The sequence below is a fragment of the Cyprinodon tularosa genome, unplaced genomic scaffold (genome assembly GCF_016077235.1).
Source record: "Cyprinodon tularosa strain WSP-4 unplaced genomic scaffold, ASM1607723v1 ctg263, whole genome shotgun sequence".
Taxonomy (NCBI): Eukaryota; Metazoa; Chordata; class Actinopteri; order Cyprinodontiformes; family Cyprinodontidae; genus Cyprinodon; species Cyprinodon tularosa.
Window position 1 is genome coordinate 708,903 of NW_024038967.1, and position 14,625 is coordinate 723,527.

General features: G+C 39.9%; 1 protein-coding gene across 4 annotated transcripts in view; it reads left to right on the plus strand.

Moving 5' to 3' along the window:
* Nucleotides 1-13,374, plus strand: part of klhl13 (kelch-like family member 13) — a 40,382-nt gene extending 27,008 nt beyond the window's left edge. For 3 of the 4 annotated variants that reach the window (XM_038289093.1, XM_038289095.1, XM_038289094.1), the window contains 4 exons: nt 1,736-1,932; nt 2,313-3,108; nt 6,936-7,049; nt 12,313-12,800. In XM_038289093.1, coding sequence (XP_038145021.1) covers nt 1,736-1,932; nt 2,313-3,108; nt 6,936-7,049; nt 12,313-12,800 — 1,595 coding nt within the window. Of the gene's footprint in view, nt 1-1,735; nt 1,933-2,312; nt 3,109-6,935; nt 7,050-12,312 lie in introns of all 4 variants that reach the window. The other variant, XM_038289092.1, reaches the window with a different exon arrangement.
* The last annotated feature ends 1,251 nt before the right edge of the window (nt 13,375-14,625 follow it).

A 14,625-nucleotide genomic window follows, 5' to 3' on the forward strand; every position in this document is an offset into this window, starting at 1 on the left:
CTTGTCCGTCACAGTTAAAAAGGATTCAAAATGGTTTTCTTAACTGATTTTAATCATTCACCAAGTGCTGGACTTCAGACCGCATAAATCATGTCATGTTATGAATTGTCTGAATATGATATTTTATCCTCTTTTTCTGTCCACACCTTATGGAAAGTTAGTAGACATTCGTTAATTAAGCTATGATTGATAGCTTTTTAACATCTTAACTTTTTCCTCTTGCAGGTTGCAGTGTACTCCATGGAGGCTTTTCCAACCTGTACACTCTTATCGAGTCACCAACATAATGATTCAAATGGTTCATGTTTGAGAAGTGACAGACCTGTCACTTATTTAGGTTCAGCTAATGACATTAGATGTACTCTGAATCAAGATTGTTAAAAAAAATAATTAAAAATTTGAGATATTTATTGCTATTAGTTTTTGCTGCCACATGAAAAAGCCAAACTATGTTCCAATTTTGCAAGGTTGAGTGGGTATTTATAAGTGGTATGCTATGAAATACTTAGAAATGACACATGCATAAATTCTGCTCAAACTCATTCAAAATTATTCTGATTGATTAAAAATGTGTTGCATATTTATGACTGTGTGGCAAAGCTATGTTTTAATTAACCTGCACAGACCTCTAATAATGATATGAAGGCTTGCAATATTAGGTTGGATTTTATATCCAAATGCAATACATTCACACTGTTCAACCCAATAACATAAACCAGGTAAAATAAGTATTGAGCACGTTTATGATTTTTCTAATGGGGCCATAATATTCACACCAGAGCTCTACAACATTAGTCCACATATGAAGTTAACGGTAAAAGAAAATTGGACGGTCAAAAGGAATTGACATTGAATGTGCTTTCTAGAATGTCCTTCATGCTTTGTAGAAAACGCTTTTTCAACAATGTCTTCTGTATGGAATAACTGAGGTTATGGGCCCTGAATGGTACTTTTCATAGATTTTCAATATGGCACAGGTCTGCTGACCCAGACCATTCCAAGTTTGTCCTTTACTCTCCTAGGCTTTCAATGGCTGTGTGTTTGGGACTGTGGCCTGGTTTGGAAATCTTCATTTCATCTTCAGTTCTTCATCTAGAATTATCTGCTACCTTCTCCATCCATCCATCCTTCCTTCCTTTGTGTGCTGAAATTGCTGTAAGATCATCCACACCATTTTTCACCCCCCCCATAAGCTTTTATTTATTTCCTGGGGGTTTGTGGGGGCTGCAAACATGGTGGATGCAGCAACAACCAAAACGTTCTTATTTAAAGTCAGAACCTTTTATGCTGTCTGGTGACTATTTCTCTGGATAGTGCGAATCATCTGGGCTAAACTTTAAGGAATATTTTACGAGCTGTTTCTTCGGCTTTGGAGTTTTGATCAGTTAATCCATGTAGAAACCATTGCAGCTGGATTACTAACTGGACTGGCAACCTGTCCAGGGTGTTCAGCCCATAGACTGCCGGAGATGACACTGGCCCCACTATGACCCTAATGGAATAAGTGGAAGAAGATGGATGGATGGATAGATTACTTACCTTTGAATCTGCCCTTTCCGGAGTTTTATAAAGTTTAATGCGGGTCCTTCTTAACTTTTGAGACTTTCTAAGTAGTTGTTCAAAAAATTAGCTTTTGTCGAGGGAAGCGAAATAGCCACTGTCTCTGTGATCTATAATTGTAATGAATTTGACCCTATGCAGTAATTTTTTTTTCTCCTACTCCCCCATGATGCAGGTGGAATGAAAGAGCAGGATTTAATGTGCATCAAGCTTCATGGAGTTAATCGAATAGGCCTCAAGAAGATCATCGACTTTATCTACACTGCAAAGTTGTCACTCAACATGGAGAACCTGCAGGACACACTGGAAGCTGCCAGTTTCTTACAAATCCTTCCTGTGTTGGACTTCTGCAAGGTTTTTCTCATTTCTGGGGTAAGACAATAACAAAAGCATTACTTTAGAGCTTATTGCAAAATTACTTAAGAGAATCCTGCATCCTATTTTTAAACAGAATTCTGAAGGTTTTGTTGATCTTTATTTTTATTTTTTTATAATGTTTAGGAACATTAGAAAGCCAGGACAACCAAAAAAAAAAATCTGAGTTTGACTATTTAAAATGTGTAAATACAGCACCTTGCAAAAATGATTCATGCATCTCTTACCTTCATCATTTTTGTTTCATCACAACCTAATGAGATGTTTTAATGGTTAAAATTCTTTAAAGTATGTGAAATTCAAGCCAACGTGTTCTCTTTGATGACCTGCATGGCTGCAAGATTTTGTCTTGACTTGTTCTTCTCTCGGTTTTGCAGGTTTCGCTTGACAACTGCGTTGAGGTTGGGCGAATTGCGAACACGTACAACCTGACAGAGGTGGACAAATATGTCAACAACTTCATCCTGAAGAACTTCCCCTCTTTACTTGGCACTGGAGAGTTTGTCAAGCTGCCGTTTGAAAGGCTGGCTTTTGTGCTGTCCAGCAACAGCTTGAAACACTGCACTGAGTTGGACTTGTTCAAGGCTGCTTGCCGCTGGTTGCGGTACGAGGACGGCCGGATGGAATATGCAGCAAAGCTCATGAAGAACATTCGCTTTCCCCTCATGAACCCACAGGAACTCATTAATCATGTACAAACAGTGGATTTTATGCGTACAGACAACACTTGTGTCAACCTTCTATTGGAAGCTAGCAATTACCAAATGATGCCCTACATGCAGCCGGTAATGCAGTCTGAACGGACAGCCATTCGCTCAGACAGTGCCCACCTGGTCACATTGGGAGGTGTTCTGCGCCAGCAGCTCGTTGTTAGCAAGGAGCTGCGACTCTTTGATGAGAAAGCTCACGAGTGGAAGGCGCTGGCTCCCATGGACGCCCCTCGCTACCAGCACGGTATCGCAGTCATCGGCAACTTTCTTTATGTTGTGGGTGGCCAAAGCAACTATGACACCAAAGGAAAAACGGCAGTAGACACGGTGTTCCGGTATGACCCCCGCTACAACAAATGGATCCAGGTGGCATGCCTTAATGAGAAACGCACCTTCTTCCATCTCAGCGCTCTCAAGGGACATCTCTACGCTGTCGGTGGAAGGAATGCTGCTGGGGAGCTCGGTAAGTTTATCTACCTCCTAATTATTCTCTCTTTTGCTTTAAATCAAGCAAATTATCTCCCAAAGGACCCCATCATTACCTATTTTGTTAAGGACCAGATTATTAGTTAAACTGAATTATTCTGACATTTATATGATAATTGGCTATTTTTTTTATTGTCTGTTGGTCACTACATTTAAAAAATAGAGCTGCATTAGTGAGAATTGAAATTTTAAGTCTGTTGGTAAAACTCAATAGAAAAAAACTAAAAAATGTAAAATTCCTTTAATAAAGTGTGATAGATTTCATTCAAGTTAAAAATCCTTGACAAAAGCAGTCAGTTCTGCATTAACAGCTGCTTTTCCTTTTGATTTCAGGACAAAGGAACTGTAGGACGTTAGATGGTGATATAAACACCTCCGAAACTCTTCGTGACCTTTAGCTTTTCCAGTGTTATTGTCTGTGTGAGATGTTGGTATCTAGTGCAGTGTGCTTTCCTCCTTATTTTATTGGCATTTAAAGGCTGTATTTTTAATTGGAAATGCCAGCTCACAAATTTTGCTTTTCAATCAGTCTTTTAATATTATTGATGTGCAATCTGATATTGCAATATTTGCATAAGAAGTCTCAGTTATTTGCACACACGCATACCCATTTAGATATTAACTTGCATTGAAAGGTCTCGAAATGAATAACATTTGTGGTTGAAAGAAATGAAGAATGAAAACTCAGAAGTTTTGAGCAATTTCTGTGATTTGATATTTAATTTACACCCTTTATATTAAATAACCTCATCTCGAAGCTAATCTTCAAGTTTATTAGAATTAAGAAGAACTTATTAAGTATATTTATTTTGGCTTTACTTTAGCTTGAGCTCCTTGGATCAGAGCTTTTAAACAAAACACAGACTGATAATTAGTTCATTTCTACTAAATTAACAAATTTGTTTTATAAAGAAGCTGCTTCTGAAGTAAAATGTAAATATTAAGATTATAAAATAAAGCGGATTGAGATGTGGAATTAGAAGCCAAACTCTGAAATATGTTTCATGATTTACTGATTTACATGACATACAGATATCAAAGCCTAGGCAGGTGGCTAAAATTTAATCATCAACAAAATCAAAAATATATGTTAAATACAAGACAGGAAATTAATCACTTTTAAAGCATCACTGTAACGTTCGACCCAAATAGCTTAATTTGAGATGTATGAAAATATTTTTCAGCAGAATATTCAGCACTAAGCACTCATAGTTGATCTCTGAGGACGGCTGCTCTTCTCAAAAACTCTCCTGTGTAGCTTGAGGCCTGCATCCATTTCTTGATGCGTCATCTGACCCAGAGTGCCGAGCTCCTCCTTAACACCAGCGATAACTAAGATAAAAGTTGTTGTTAGCCAACCAAACTGAAATGACCCGTACCTGATTGGCCATATTTTGGGTTCCCTGATGTAGGATTTAATCTTTAACCGTCTTTAACCAGGAAGTTTCTGGTCCAAAGTGGTCTGCTGTCAGATTCCAAAACGGAAGCAAACTGATTAATTTCTAAACCTGGAAGTTTAGGCATTAATAATTAAGGTACAGCATCCCTATATTTTATAATGGATAAACCCTTTTTTTTGTTGTTGAACCAAAAGCTCCTTATTGAGATTTACTTTATTTCTGAGTTTTTGTCTTTAATTTACCGTAATTTTCGGACTTTAAGCCGCGACTTTTTCCCCCATTTTTCGACCTTGTGGCTTATATAACAATGCGGCTTATCTATGGACTTTTACAGCTAACGGCTAATACCTAAATCTATGCATTTTACCATCCACCATGTTCACGTCACATTTGCTTCAACACACAAGTACGGTAGCCACACGCGGGGGAATGCGGAGGTCCTCTGGAAGCAGACTTTTACCACGAGTGGTACGAGAAGAACGACAGCGAGAAAGACGGACATTAAACATAAAATATCTGCGGCTTATAGTCCGGTGCAGATTGTATATGTACAAATGATGCAATTTAGCTTCTGCTGCTTATATTCAGGTGCGGCTAATGGTCCGAAAATTACGGTAGCTTCTTCTTTTGTCTATAATGTGGAAGAAGCTATGCTCACCCATTAGCTGTAATATTTCCTGAACTACTTTAAAACAAAAGCAGATTCTTTTAATACTGGATGAATTCCCCACCCTTTAAGAAGCTAGTTTCAACATGATTCATAAGAACTCACAAATATGCTCCCAATCTGCTGCAGTTAATCACAGAGGAAGATCATCCCATGATGAGTAGGTTTTGTTGTCTTTTGTCACAGAGGAGTATTATTTCCTGCCCCTTTATGCTGGTGCTCAAGACATTGAGTTATAGAGCTTGAGACTCGCCTAAAGCGTTGACAGGATCAGAGCTGACAGAGGGAGGCATGGCGGCAGCAGCTGACACGCCCTTCAGAGTTTTAAGTGTTGGTGAAATCTTTCTTTCTAAAATGTTAAACTAAAACGCTGTATATTTGCATGTTGACTCATAAAACCTTATGAGCAGATCAGTCTGAGTACATGTTTATACGTTTTAATTTTGGCATGGTGATGTCCAGTAACCAATCTGGGACCTCTGCACCCATAGCCTTAAACCACAAAGAGGTGCCACCCAATACTTAAATGGGACCAAATAACTTCTGCAGACCAGGAGAGGAGTTTTCTCCTATTTTAGGATATAATTTGAGCAAAGAGCTCAGCGCCTGTCTGCTGACCCGCCTTATTCAGCCATATGTTTCTATACCTTCGCTCCGCTTGTGGTTCCGACTTGATGTATTTCTGGGTGTGCCATCCGCCATGTTTTTTTTACTCTGGATGGGTCGTATGGGTGTGATTTTTATTGTCTCCTCTGGAATGCTCTAATTTTAGAAAAGAAATGCCGAACGACATCTAGACACATTCACAGCAGGAATTTCTTGTTTTGAGGAGGACAATACAATGTTTTAATTCACATAGCTCCTATTTCCCCTCAGGCTAATTAAGCCGTTTAAAATGCGAGAACAAACATGTGTTTTGCTGTACTTCCATTATCGTCATTTCATTGAAATCTGGCTTTCAAGGCTTGAGTTAGAATAGATAATGATGAATATGGATAACAATTGAAGCCACTGAGCTGTTATTTTTCTTCATCTTTTACTTGAATTTACTTTCTACATGAGTTTTATTAATCTTTAAGTATGATTACACAGAATCTTTTAAGTTTTGTTTCCTGCTCTCATAATTCACCTGGTATCTGCCGTTGTCTCTGAACAACATTAAACAGTTCAGTTTTACCCTTGGCTCTATGGTTTAAAAACGAGTTGTTTAATCCATTACTCATTTCCTGAATGCAGCACGTAAAACAGTTTTTAATGCCTTGACTACAGACTTGATAACTGGAGAATATTCAGGATATAAACTCCTGCTCCTTGTTCGTTTAACCATGATGATGAAGAGCTATTGATGGCAAAGACTGTAATGTGGTTTGAGCCCAGTTCTGATCTTATTTCAAGCACAAAGTAATTGTGTTGCTGCGCCCTTGTTGCTTGTTACAGGGTCATAACAAGCAGCCAATCGCTCGACTGTGATTATCACTCCTGAATCACAGCGTTCCTGTTCTTGGATCTCTCCGATCCCCCCCCACCCCGGTACATTAGCATAAAGGATCTAATAATCTACCAATTTCCCGTGCAGTCAGCGGACACAGCACTGGAGGGAATGTGTACTGTATTTAAATCTGTGTTTTAGATCTCACACTGAGACCCTCCAAGGCCTCATTTGCTTCGGTTTGTCCTCTTCAGATTCGTCTTGACCTACTTTCTACTAATACTTTTTTGTATTATGTTTTTTCAAAGCTACTGTAGAGTGCTACAACCCAAGGACAAATGAATGGACGTATGTTGCCAAAATGAATGAGCCACATTACGGCCATGCTGGGACAGTGTACGGTGGTTACATGTATATTTCAGGTAAGTGAATCCTAGAAGTCCATATCAAATATTTAGAAGATATCAGGGTTTTTTCCGTTTTTTGTTGTTGTTTTTTTTAGTGTTTCGAAAGTAAACCTGCAAAAAGATGTATAGCATGGAGTTCAGAATAAAAGTATGACACCTCCACCTCGTTTTTGTTGGTCTGAGTGTTAAGTTCTGGTTTCGATAGTGTGACCCAGAACATTTTTTCCCTCTCTGTTTATTTACCCCAAACTTTTACTTACCCTGTGGATTTATTTTATTGTTTGCCATGGTCTCTTCTGAAAGGAGGGCATGACGTCTGCTCCCACATCTTTCTCAGCAGCTGATGTTGGGAGAGAGATTGTCATCAATAAAATAAAACTATAACCATTAAATCTGTCATTACAACTCCACCTTAGTATGTATAGAGTTACTGCATAAATCCATGGGAAGGTAAAGGTGTGCCTATAAGAAATTTTAAAACTATATTGTAGGCAACTTTCCGTTTCTATGGTAACTATTCTACCCATAAACTAGTGAAGATTTCACTGCGTTTATACTAATAAACTGAATTATGATCCCTTCAAAGCACATAAAGACAAATATAGTTTCAAGAAATTTGTCCCGAATGAACTTTAACCAGAGCCACCTGCAGAAGAGTTTGGCATTGTTTTGGTTTTGGACAAAATGAAATTAAAAACATTAAGCTGTACATTTAAATCATGAAGGATTGGACTCCTTTCAGCACAGAGATCTGAAAAGGGTGATGATTTAGTCTGTTATGGTTAAAGTAGATTGAAAATATAAGCTGAAGATGATTTTAAACATTTTCAAGCTAGTTAGAAATGCAGCCACCAAACATTATGTCACGTTCTGAGCAAGGTCAGTTAAAGAGTCACCAACTTCTCTTTACCTTCAGTTTAATTAAAAATCGTTGATGGTGTGAAGAGTGGGTCAGGATAGTTTGAATAAGTAAGGCTGATGGGAAGAAATTCAGTGTTTCAATTATCATTTTGGATTTTCCTTTTTTCTCCCCCATTTTCCGTTATCAGCAATGTTTCCTCGTCGGCACAAAAAGTAAGAAATATAGTCAAGTTAGCAGAACATGTTGCCCTTTTAATTTGGTGTTAATACCTCAGTACATGATTATTAGCACGGCTTTTATAAGCTTTCTTTAATTGGATCATTTTCATATCTTGCCAAAGACCAAGGGAAAATGTAATGCCAGCAAGACCAGAAGATGCTGATGATACAATAACGAAAATTGATTATATTCTCGTTGTTTTATAGGGCAGAAAACTCCAGAGAAACAGACTTTCTCCACACACATTGCTGTACTTTGTCCTTTACTCATTTACTATTTTTATCCCTTCTGTGCTGAAAATACAGTTTTGTGATGCTGATACTAGGCCAGTCTGGTAATAAATGTTGCGTTTGAAAGAGTCGGGTCTGCACCTGTACCGCCTAGAAATCATACATTTCCTAACACAAGCTGTTTGAGTGTTAATTCAGTGTTATTAAATAGGAACCAAGCCGCTCAGATGAGAACTTGACTTTAATAAAAATGGTCCAAGACAGTTTGCTGTGAGGCCCCACTAGCTGCTACTGTCTCAGGGGGGGTCACAGTCTGGAGATGCAAGGTGACCCATGCTGGGGTGCACCTCCTTCTCAGTTTGTCACAATACATCAGGTCACTTTTTCTGTCTGCGCCGCTGTGCTGTCTGAAGGTATCCCGTCAGCTGGATGAACCTGACAAAAGCGCTCAGTCCACAGGCCATCACAAGCAGAGTGGCTTGGCAGAATTCAGACATTAGTACTAAACTTTATCTGAGCACTAAACTCCTTTCCCTGCTTAATTACAGAGCTATACGAACACATTTTACCTCATCGGCTGTTCTTTAACTTGTTTTTTTCTAAAAGCAAGATTCAGTGTTTCACTGAACCCATAACCTTTGTTTTCACACTCCACTGATTGAAGGTTCTTAGGCACCATCTACTGCTTTGAACCCTGTGGGCATGAAATAACATGACTCGCTGTACACACCTGGTTTTAAGGATTATGTTCTGCTCCTTTTCGTAATGCCCTTGAGCTTTTTTCAGTTCATTCGAGGGCTGTCAGTAGACATCCATTTTCTTGTCTCCTCATGGATATTTAATTGGCTTCAAGTCAGAGCTCGGTTGAGGCCACTTAAGGAGATTTTCATGTTTGGTCTTTAGGGGAGAAGAGCTCTTTTTCTGTACACAGCTTCTTCTCCTTTTTTTTTTTTTACATTTATACATCTAGAAACATTTGGGAATATCCCACAGCATCATGCTGCCACTGAGGTATCTTAATTTGGACATTCCTTCAAGCTTTCAGCAGGTTCTTATTTCCTGCCCGTTTCAGGGTAAACCCATATTTTTTTTTTTTTTTTTTTTCCCAGTTTATATTGCCCGGTAGTCTTCATATGATTATCTTATTGTGGTGTGATTAAGATGCCGTTTTGCCATTTTCGTGGGCTTTGTGAAAAGTTCAATATGGTGGAGGATTGAGGTCAACATTTTTTTTTTTTCTCTCCTCCCATTTATTTTTCCCTCTGAACTTATTGGTCATAACTAAAGTGTCTAAAACATCTACTTTATTTCATTTGAATTAGTAGCCAGTCCAAATAAGGTGAACAAAGAATCCAAATCAACCAAATAAAAATTTGCAACTTTTTTCTCAGTGAAGCAGCGTCGTCCTGCTCTGCATGGTTCTGAGGTGTTCATCAGCTCGTGTGTAATCAAATGTCTTAAGTTAAGGCTGATTTATACTCAATAACCAGGTCGACTGCGTGTGTGTCGCAGTGAATGCAAATGTGGCTCCGTCCCCTCTGCAGACACTGTGGTGCACCTCTCCACAATTGTAGGTGACCGCAGACAGGAGGCCTCTGATTGGTCAAATCTACATCCGCTCTACACTGTGTATTTCCTTTTTGGTACCTTACTGGCCTGTTTTGTTTGTATGACCGCAGTTGCGCAAAACAACTCGTGATGATGGACCAGCTAGAAGATCGAGGTGCGCCAGAACGCGGGGACCCTTTTTTAACTTGGATCCCCGGTCTTTTTCACCTTCATGTCAAGAAACTTTTACCTCGTCCTTTTTTTTTGTTTTGTTTATATAAGCTTTACCAGTATGGAGGCCTTAGTCCTCAACGCGGCTGACCCGGGTTCGAATCTGGCCTGTGGTCTCTCCTAATGCCTCTTGTGCATTTGGGGAGTGAAAAAGCACTGTTTTGTTGTTGTTTTGTTTCTAACTAGTAAGTGGATGTTGATTTGGGTCCCAGGCCAATTACTTGGTTTCTTTTAAGTGAAGACTACAAGAGGTAATTTCAAAAAAACCAAAAAGTATTTTTTGATTGTCGTTTTTTTTTTTGCTTTTTTTTTTTAAAGCTTGCATTCTTAACTCTGAAACCTTCAAAGGCTGTAAAAATTGACATAACAGCAGAACTTATGGAAAGGATTTTGTTGCAGATTATCCTGAACATTTCAGACATATTGCTAAGGGGAAGCTACTCTCTTCATCAATAAAGTTTAATCAAATATATGTTTGCCTTAAGATATTTGTCAAATTGGTATTTTTGAAGAATAACAAAGAAATAGAAATGTATTGATGTGTTTCTGTATAGTGATAGCTTTGTCTCGGTGTGGCTGTGACACTAACTTACCTACAGAGGAGTCGAGAGTGCTTTACATTTGGAGTGACTGGGTTGGACAGTTCTTTCCCTTCAGTAAAAGAAATGATCCTAGTTTAAATAAGTAAACCTTATTGGAATGATTTACATTAGAACAATCTGTAAATTATGTAAATCAAACAGATTTCTCTTTTTTTTGACGGTTTAAAAAAATGAAAATCTTGTTTTTTTCCACAACCTTATTCTTTATTCTTAGCCCAGGCTGCTTTTATGCAACATAAATGCCCAAGTGTGGGTTATGGTGGTCCTGTAGTAAGACTGATCAATAATTACTGTACCTCTGCCAGTCACCATTGAGGGATTTCACTTCAGAGACGAGTGCAGCTCGTCTGTGGGCGATATTTATGCAGGATATGAACTCCCGACACCTGCGCTTGTTATTAGGCGTTTGTGGAAGCAGTCCTGCATTAGTTTCCTCATCTCTGTTCGTCCTCTGTTATCCGCTCCAGTCCCGCGTGTGCTGGCACTCATTCATCCAGGTCACTGCTTGTACAAAATGACTCTGCTGTTACTCAGCATCCACATGGCTGCTCAGGGAAGTGATTCGAACTTGAAGCATATGGGCTCGCATGGCATGAAACGCAAACCGTAAGCATCCGTCCGGAGGCAGCTTATGAGGAAGAGAGGCTTTTAGTTTACATCTGATAGATGTGATCATTTTTTGTTTCTCTGCTGCTGATTAAGCATTGAAACACTGGAATCCTGATCAGACGGCCCCGTTTCAGGAAAAGGCCAAACCCTTTAAACTGGATCAAAATAGTAACAAACCCCCTTAGGAGGAATTACACAGATCCTGAGTTAACTAAAGCTTTTTCTTTTTTTTTTCCCCCCTTGTCAGAATTTATAATGGCTCCTTACAGTTGGAGGATAAAGCAGTCATGCTATCTCTTCATTTGATCAGTTAAGAAGGTGCAGCATCACAGATCTGAGTCATGGCAGCTGAATACACCGATTTAAACCGAACAATGAACCCAGCACACAATCACTAGGCGGCCTGTTCATGGCACGTTCCACAAATCCCTCCCTGCATTTGTTCCCAGTTACTCCGCCTGTGTGTGGGGGAGGGAGGGGTGAGCTGGCTCCTACCCAAATGCATGCTGGGATTGTGTTCCTCTTTATTTTAAGCCTTCCCTGTAGACATGTCCTGTATATTTTTTTTCTTTCCCCTCCCTGTTATTTTTTTTCATCAGCTTTTTGTGTCCCGACGTCTCCCGTCTGTTTGTGCATATGGCAACAAGGGCTTTGTAAAGACTCGCCGCTTTGTGTCGAGTGCTTTCAATGATCGTAACAAAAAAGAAGCTGAGCAACCACTGATGTTGCTCTGGTTTGTTTAATTAGTGTTTAATCTGTTTATTGGCTAAATTTGCAATTCAGGGATCGCTGAATGATGAGTTTTAAAAATGTGGAGCCCAGGGCAGCATTATGGCTGGTGCTCAGCATGGCCTAGAAAGATAATTATATTGTCAATGACTCACAAATCTGATTGACAAGGCCATAAATGGGTTTTCTCCAAGCTGTTTGGAATACTAATGTTTTTTGTTTTGTTTTTTTCTCTTTTTTTGCTGCAGGAGGTATCACTCATGACACTTTCCAGAAGGAGCTGATGTGCTTTGACCCAGATGCAGATAAATGGACTCAGAAGGCCCCCATGACGACGGTGCGAGGCCTCCACTGCATGTGCACGGTGGGCGACCGGCTGTACGTAATAGGGGGCAATCACTTCCGCGGCACAAGCGACTACGACGACGTGCTCAGTTGCGAATACTACTCCCCCGCCCTTGACCTGTGGACGCCCATTGCCCCCATGCTGCGAGGTCAAAGCGATGTGGGCGTGGCCGTGTTTGAGAACAAGATCTACGTGGTGGGCGGCTACTCCTGGAACAATCGCTGCATGGTGGAAATAGTACAGAAATACGACCCAGAAAAAGACGAGTGGCAGAAGGTGTTTGACTTGCCGGAGTCGCTAGGCGGGATCCGAGCCTGTACACTCACAGTTTTCCCTCCTGAGGATATCTCAGGCTCGCCCTCCAGAGAGTCGCCCCTCTCAGCACCTTGATAAATAACGAGGGGGAGGCTCTGCTCTGTTCAAACGCCCGTTAACCTTCCCCATGCAACCTTTTCAATAAACACTCCTTTTAGACTTTGTTTGCACTTCTTTCTCAGACATCCGTTCGGCGTAGCCGAGTCCTCATCCCCTAAAACTGTGCAGGAAGCTCTCCCTGAGTGGTTAAGTCTACATAGGACATGGCTTGGCAACCTAATTACATGTCAATGTTGCGTACTCAGTATTTTTTGGCAGGAAATACCTTGACTTGAAACTTGACTTTGCAAATCAACTTTTCTACCTGATGTCCACAGAGTTTTCTTACGTCCCATTTCTTTTGCTGTTCTACCTTGAGATGTTGACTACATTGTGACTCTCTTCTACGCTATGCCAGGTTGAATTACAGGTGACCCCAGGCAGCAGTAGTGGTAGAAGAGCTCCAGAACTGATGGTTTTTAACTCAGGGGTTGGCCCGGGCCCCATCTGCGTCTCTTACAGTTTCAGCTCTTTCCTGCTGTTGGTATGAAACTGTTCAAGAAACAATGTTTTCTAAATTTAATAAACATGATTTTAAAAAATAAAAAAATAGGTGTTGTGATTTTTAATCAGTGGAGTTGAGACCCTCTCTGCCAGTATTTTCATTTGAAACAAGACCAATGCTCCTTATCATAGGATAAAATCTTTGTTGGGGCAGAGATATTAAGATAACCAGTGGAAATCCTGTATCTCTGCTCCTGGGGCCCAAACGCTGTCCTCTAAGATGCCCACTTCAGCAGAGCAATAGGAATGGAAATGATGGGAAGACCTTCCTAAGAGTTTAAAAAAACAAAAACAAAGCCTGTCTGTCTCTGAGAGACCAACATGACCACATTGATCTCACCACAGTGAGTAATCAAGCTGATGGGTTTGGCATGAAGAGGAAATTCCTGCTAGTTCTGTTCAATATACTCCACTGTATTAAAGCAGTTTCTGCCAAATTAATAAATGATTAAATTTCCACCATTTCTTGTTTACCCTATCTTTATACGAGGGATCACGTTGGCAGGGTAAGCTTCCACTGGCAGAGGTTTTGGACAGGTTTACGAGTACCATCCCAAAAAGAGTTATCATGTTTGTACAGGAATATAAACTTTCTACTCTGCGGTGAGGAAAAGATTTATTGCCAAAAGTGTTAAAATGATTTGAAACCTTATTTGCAGGCTGCAAAGAACCAGATAATTTTTTTTTTTTTTTTTGGTTTTGGTCAACATCTATGACATTCTGGCCTGTTTTTGGCTGAACAAGAGACCACTCCTAATAGAGCTACGAAGGTGGTTCTGTATCCCATTGAAATTTTATTTAATAACCGTTAATGTTTGGTCATATAGAAAATGCATCATTCTATTCTGCATTATTAAACTCTACATTGGACATGTATTAGGCATGACTGTCCAGATGGATAAACTGAGCTTCCCAGGATTCATCTATCTCACTGTTGTCTTGAGATACATTTTTAGCACCTTATCTTTAAATATTCAGAATAAGGGGCGCTTAATTGTACATGCAACTATTTTATTGACATTTGTTTTCCTTCACACAAGCAGTAGGTAAGCTTGTTGCAGGTGATCTACAAAACTTGATGCGGAAAAGTTAAGACATGCAAACCAGTTTGGTTCTGGAAATTGAGCAAGGCACCCCTCCCCATCTTGCCTACTGTTGGAGTCAAGAGGCCCAGTGATGCAGGTGTTATAGCTGCCTTTCTTCTCATTCTGCCCCAGATCAGTTGTTGCTCCAATGTAGCTCACCACCACTGGCGATGACTAAATGTAGTGTGCAGCACTTTGAGGCATAGGCTACG